This window comes from Meles meles, chromosome X (assembly GCF_922984935.1).
Source record: "Meles meles chromosome X, mMelMel3.1 paternal haplotype, whole genome shotgun sequence".
In the NCBI taxonomy this organism is placed as follows: Eukaryota; Metazoa; Chordata; class Mammalia; order Carnivora; family Mustelidae; genus Meles; species Meles meles.
Window position 1 is genome coordinate 110,835,022 of NC_060087.1, and position 6,925 is coordinate 110,841,946.

Below are 6,925 nucleotides of genomic sequence, written 5' to 3' on the forward strand. Positions count from 1 at the left end.
ACATATTTCTTTGGCAAGAGCCTTAAAGTGGGATATTTAGGGTATGATTCTGATCATGGGAATTACCCTCAGGCAGGCAATAAGGGAAAGCCCTTTAGACTGAAGAGGATTTCTGATGCCTTTACATCACCTATCAATTCTACTTAATGTGAAAAGCCAACCTTTCTCACAGATTGCACCATTCCCCAAATTTAGCCATCAATATCCACCTTCTCAATTCTATATTCATGAATTATCAGTACTGTGATTTTCCATTCATTATGTATTAGCAGTACTATTATTTACTCAATATTTTTCCTCTAGTCTCAGCAATCTGACAACAACAACAACAAAGAGCATCCAAATCAGCAAGGAGGAAGTCAAACTTTCACTATTTGCAGATAACATGATATGCTATGTAGAAAACCCAGAAGACTCCACCAAAACATAATTAGAACTGACACACGAATTCAGCAGTCAAAGGATATAAAATCAATGTACAGAAATCGGTTGCATTTCTATATACCAATAATGAAGAAGCAGAAAAAGAAATCAAGGAATCGATCCCATTTACAATTGGACCAAAAGCTATAAGATACTTAGGAATAAACCTAACCAAAGATGTAAAAAATCTGTACTCTGAAAACTATAGAACACTTATAAAAGAAATTGAAGAAGACAAAAAGAAATGGAAACATTCCATGCTGATGGATTGGAAGAACAAATGTTAAAATGTCTATAATACCCAAAGCAATGTACACATTTAATGCTATCCCTTTCAAAATACCACGAAGATTTTTCACAGAGCTAGAACAAGCAATCCTAAAATTTGTATGGAAGCACAAAAGACCCCGAATAGCCAAAGCAATCTTGAAAAAGAAGAACAAAGCTAGAGGCATCCCAATTCTAGACTTTAAATTAACCTTTATTTAAATATCTACTTTAGTCTCACTCTATGCCATAATATATATAAAATCATGGGTCTTTGTGTTAGCTATATGAACTCTTTTAGGTAGTACACAGATGGAAATTTTTATTTCAATATTTATGGGTTTATTTTAATGTACAAATAGTGAAATAAAAATGTTTATCTGCATACTACCTAAAGGAATTTAATATACTAGTAGTGGCATATTTACCACACTTTAAAAAACAAGTTCGGAAAACTAGGCCAGCCCCAACATTTTAAAAATCATGAGATTTCATCAAAGATAAATATCCAAATGCCAAAAAAATGTGTACAGTTCAAAAAGATCTTTAAAACTGTTTCTCCACACCCAGGATCAGCAACAGTGACACTGTAAAGCCAAGCCCTGATATTCTACTGCAAAATGTCAGCAATGATGGACCAGGCTTCTCTGAAAGCTCCAGAACCCCCAACTACTGGGGTTAGCCAAGTGTGCCCAGTGCCAAACCCAAACCCCAGCTCATATAATAAAATTTACATTAAAAGTCAAGGTTTTGGGCCGCCCAGCAGTAGACGCTGTCTCAGTGAGCCGAGCCGCAGATTGCGCGGTGTTGAGTGACCCCGGGCTCGGTCCCCTCTCCCGCCGCCGCCATGGGCTGCACGTTGAGCGCCGAGGACAAGGCGGCGGTGGAGCGGAGCAAGATGATCCACCGCAACTTGCGGGAGGACGGAGAGAAAGCGGCCAAAGAAGTGAAGCTGCTGCTACTCGGTGCTGGAGAATCTGGTAAAAGTACCATCGTGAAACAGATGAAAATCATTCATGAGAATGGCTATTCAGAAGAAGAATGTAAACAATATAAAGTAGTTGTCTACAGCAATACTATACAGTCCATCATTGCAATCATAAGAGCTATGGGACGGCTAAAGATTGATTTTGGGGAAGCTGCCAGAGCAGATGATGCCCGGCAATTATTTGTTTTGGCTGGCAGTGCTGAAGAAGGAGTCATGACTCCAGAACTAGCAGGAGTGATTAAACGGTTATGGCGAGACGGTGGGGTGCAAGCTTGCTTCAGCAGATCCAGGGAGTATCAGCTCAATGATTCTGCTTCATATTACCTAAATGATTTGGATAGAATATCCCAAACCAACTACATTCCAACTCAGCAAGATGTCCTGCGGACAAGAGTAAAGACCACAGGCATTGTGGAAACGCATTTCACCTTCAAAGACCTGTACTTCAAGATGTTTGATGTAGGTGGCCAAAGATCAGAACGAAAAAAGTGGATTCACTGTTTTGAGGGAGTGACAGCAATTATCTTCTGTGTGGCCCTCAGTGATTATGACCTTGTTCTGGCTGAGGATGAGGAGATGAACCGAATGCATGAAAGCATGAAACTGTTTGACAGCATTTGTAACAACAAATGGTTTACAGACACTTCAATCATTCTCTTCCTCAACAAGAAAGACCTTTTTGAGGAAAAAATAAAGAGGAGTCCATTAACTATCTGTTATCCAGAATACACGGGTTCCAATACATATGAAGAAGCAGCTGCTTATATTCAGTGCCAGTTTGAAGATCTGAACAGAAGAAAAGATACCAAGGAGATCTATACCCACTTCACCTGTGCCACAGACACCAAGAATGTGCAGTTTGTTTTTGATGCTGTTACAGATGTCATCACTAAAAACAACTTAAAGGAATGTGGACTTTACTGAAGAGAGGTGGATGTTAATAAAAGTTATTACAGTGTGGAGTGTTGAGACCAGACTTCTTTTGCTGTCTCATTGGGCAGCTACAAGCATGAACGGGACCAGGGAATGGCAGCAGCATGCAGAATCTTAGCACTCTTTAGCACAATCTTCTGTATTAGGGAACTCTTAATTGACACGAGATGCTAAAGTCAGACATTGGAATTGGAACAGCTGTAAAGTATGATTTGATCATCAAGACATCACTTGGATTTCATAATCTCAAATGTTTAGGGCTGATGTGAAGTTGAGGTGCTGCATTCCAGAACTTTAATATGTAGCTTATTCTTTTTTTCCTTCTTAACAGACCACCAGTAGTTCATTTTTAAAGGTTTGTTTTTTTTCCATCGAGAGAATCACGTGACTAAATTTTATTTGTTTGCAAAAGAATCTTTATTAAAACACAGTCTTAACTATGCACATGATGTGGCCAGATCATCTTAAAAATTTTCCTCTTAGTAGGAACTCTTTGTTTTTAACTTTTGGTATGGTCAGAGCATAATATTTCCATAATTACTTAATTCTTTACGGTTATTGGGACTATGATTATAGCTTTTTTGGATGAAATTTACGTTACTCTCCTGTTCAAAGTACCATTATGGTTTCTAAATGGTAATTACACTGGAGAGTTCTGTAATAAGATTCTAGCTCTCTAACTTTTGTTTAAGCTTATGGTTTAAGGTTAACCTGGTTTATGCTGATTACCAAATTATTAGGTAAATGCTGATGTAGTATGTAAAGTTAACTTCTTGGATACAGACACAGCCAGGGCAGCTGTTGATTAGAAATGCGAATTGCTAAATTCCAAACAGAAACAGTGACTTTGCTGCTACAGATCTACTAAATTGACCACTTTGGTTCTTGCTTGTTTGTCTCAGTCATAGGGAGTTCTGTAAAAAAAGATGCCCCTTGTTTTCCATCTTCTATGGCCTTTTCTGTTGGGAAACATCTAAAGTGTATTAACAATGCATGCTTTTACTTTGTAAATGTGGTGCCAAATCCCTGTTTGCCATTGTTTTTATTGTAGCAATGTTAATTGTTAGTAATCCTTAGTCAGTACCTTCTTTTGCCGAAACTATTTGCATTTTGGGACTTTTTCCACAATGTTATGTGTACAGATTTTAATCTGTTATAGTTGGCAGCAGTATTAAAATGGTGAGTAAAGAGTCCAGGTTTGTTCCTGTTTGTAACTAGTCCTTTCTGGAAATATTTTCTTCTGTTTCTTTTTGTCCCCACTGAATGTGCTTTGGCCTTTGTCTGAGAATGGGGTTTAGGTAGAGGGTTCCCTGAAGGGCTAGTGTTTTGGTGTAATGGTATTGTTGAAGCTTGGTCTGACTGAGGGTCTTATGTCCTATCTGTATAAGTGATGTGCAGTCATAATCCATTTTCCAGGTTTACATTTTGGTTTTGTGGAGAGCTTTTTCACCTCAGCCTGCAGGTCCTTTTGTATAATGTACAGCAAATGTCCTTAAATACTGAGTGGGCCTTTGGGGGAAGGCAGATAAAAAGAATGCATTTTGAGCATTCCAGATAAGCAGTTTGAGCAGTGCCTTTTGGGGTCCAGTCTTTTTGGATTGGATTCTGTGTCATCTTTTGATGTAATCTTTTACTAGTTTAAAACAAAACAAAAAGATTGGTGATCATCAAAACTGGTTCAGAAAAGCAAGTGACAGCAGTTCAGTGCCTTTATTGAAATTTTTTTCTTACTCTTTTTGGAAAAGTATAACTATACAGATGATATAACTGTTATTATCTAAACAGTTTTTTTTTTTTGGGTTGGGAAAACTGGATCTAAAAGAAAATGATCAGCTTCAATTGGTGATGATTAACTTATGCCCACATAATCTGATAGTCCTTGTGCATTTTGAATATATCTTTTCCTCACTGTATTCTGTGATATAGGATCATCTGGAAATGAGCATTGGTGGAATATTGTTTTAACTGTAGTCTTTCTACAGTCAGAGCTAATGGGATGATATTGTTGATAATCCAAAATAACAAATAATCTAAGTAAGTTAATTATACTTTGAAATGCACTTTGTATTTTCATTTGAATATGTCTGTCTGATATGTTCATTTTTTAGCTTTTCTGTTAATGAAAAATGGTAGTTCTCCACTTTTCTGCTTTTATACCATTTTACCTTTGTTCTATATTTACATGAAGATCACCTCCTACCCTACCATTCCATGTAACTTATTTAAATGCACGTTCCTTGAGGACACAGGCACCAGAGTTCAAGTCAGTGGTTTTCAAATACGCCTTAAGTCAGAATCATCAGGATCCATCTCAGTGATTAACTCTTGGCTGGTGGGCTAGTGATCTATAATTTTTAAAAGGTGATTCTGATCATTGCCTTTGCAAATCACTGTTGTTATTTTGAAATAAAGATCTTTTCTAATAGCAGAGCCAGAGTGCGGGGATGAAACATCATGTGTATTAGCCTGGAGAAAAAGGATTGATACTTGTAATCAAAGAAACAAAAAGTTGCCTTGTATCTTTTCTGTGGAGAATGCTGGAGGTTTGTGATGGACCGCATTTTAGTATTCATGTGGCCAGGCTTTGGACCATCTAAGAAACCAGCACATACAGGAAAATTAAATTTTAATGAATAAAGAACAGTAAATATACTCTAAAAAAAAAAAAAGTCAAGGTTTTGATGAATGTCACACTTGGAAGCCAATTAAATGGGCAGAAAGGAAGACACAATTTCCCATTGTCTAATTGACTTGCAACACCTTCAAGGTAATAAATTTGTCACATTGAATTATTAATGAGAAATGAATATTTGACTTGCTTCCTTGAATAGGAAATATTCATTATTGGGGAACATTGTTCCTACCAAATAATAAGTCTGGCACTAGGGGATCTTAGGGACAATGTGACTAAAAATTGTATTTTTCTTCATCACTGTATTTTCCATACCATGTATCTCTGTAAAACAAAATCTTATGATAATTTTAATAGCCAGAAATGGTACCTCTAATTTAGAGGTTAATTCTGCATTAATTTTCATTGCCATAGGTTTAATACGTTTCTCTAATATTTTCAGATACTCAAACCTATTATTGTGGTAGGAAAAGGAATTCCTTAGACCTTATTATTATTTATTCAATATTTCCTTTAAATCAACTCTCTTGTTTACTTTTTATATCTCCTAAACTATAATATCTATAAAATCATGGGGTTGATGTATGAATTGTAATGTTTTTCAGCAGTGTATCAAAGCAAACATGAGACTCTTAAAATATAAAATACTGATCTGTGTACCACATGTAAACATCACCTACACGCTTTGGGTAACAGTGCACATTTTTTTTTGAAACACTACATTAAAAACGATGCATTTTTAAAAAGTGTGTACTTGAGAAAATAAGGGAGGAAGAAAGCATACAACCTACAAAATCAAAATTTCAAAACATTCTTTTTGTGGAGAAACTGGGGACCTAATTTGTTATCTTTTTATTAAGAACTCCACTACTACTACCCCCACCCCACCCCACCAAACCCTATTTTCTGCCTATTAAAGATGTGCCTATTCTTCTTTCATAAAACCCTCCCTGGTTCTTTTAATCATTTCTGATCTTATTTTCCTCTGAAATATCATAACACTGTGTATTCCTTTTAAGGTCCTTATCATATTCTGACATCAGCTGTAGTTATGTTTGCACTGCACCTATTCCCCTCATTAAACATTATATTCCTTGAGGTGGCTAACACAGTACTATGAACACTAAGTGCTCAGTAAATACCCTTTTGAGTTGGAAGAGTATGGCACAAACCAGGATATTTGGCCAAGTCTAGCTAACCTCACACACCTTCGTTTATCGACATTCTTAAATGTCAACTGTCTAAACACCAAATCTCAGTGTCCAGACATAGAAAATGATGATGAAGGTATAGGATATTTGGGTGAACATATAGAGACTCTGTACATCTTGCTGGATGATGAGAGCTCATTCAGCTTCCATTATAAGTGGCAAGGAGTGGATTTTTGCAATGCTCTTTCCATAAGCCTGCCTACTGGGACAACATATCTTATTTGATGGGTTCAGCAAGTAGCAATTAGGTTTTCTTACATAGGCCACATTTCTTGATCATGTCGGTGCTGTGTTCATTATGCTCCCTCCCTTGACATCAATAAGTCAATTTGAAAGAGCATCTGATACTTTACAGGGTATTATGGAAAGTTCTCTGAGTAATGCAGTTTTTCCTATTGTCCCTGATTATGTACAGCTCTTCAATGGAAAATAGGATATTATATTTTCTGAAGATTTATTCCTCTTAGCCTC

At 36.6% G+C, this 6,925-nt stretch overlaps 1 protein-coding gene across 1 annotated transcript; it reads left to right on the plus strand.

Moving 5' to 3' along the window:
• Window positions 1-1,450: 1,450 nt before the first annotated feature.
• On the plus strand, window positions 1,451-3,825 carry LOC123935469 (guanine nucleotide-binding protein G(i) subunit alpha-3-like). The gene has a single exon (XM_045996289.1). The coding sequence runs from the start codon at window positions 1,538-1,540 to the stop codon at window positions 2,600-2,602; it is 1,065 nt and encodes a 354-aa protein (XP_045852245.1). The 5' UTR covers window positions 1,451-1,537; the 3' UTR covers window positions 2,603-3,825.
• The last annotated feature ends 3,100 nt before the right edge of the window (window positions 3,826-6,925 follow it).

What these genes read in the sequence shown, in the direction of transcription:
- LOC123935469 (XM_045996289.1), top strand. Translation starts at nt 1,538, where the DNA reads ATGGGCTGCACGTTGAGCGCCGAGGACAAGGCGGCGGTGGAGCGGAGC.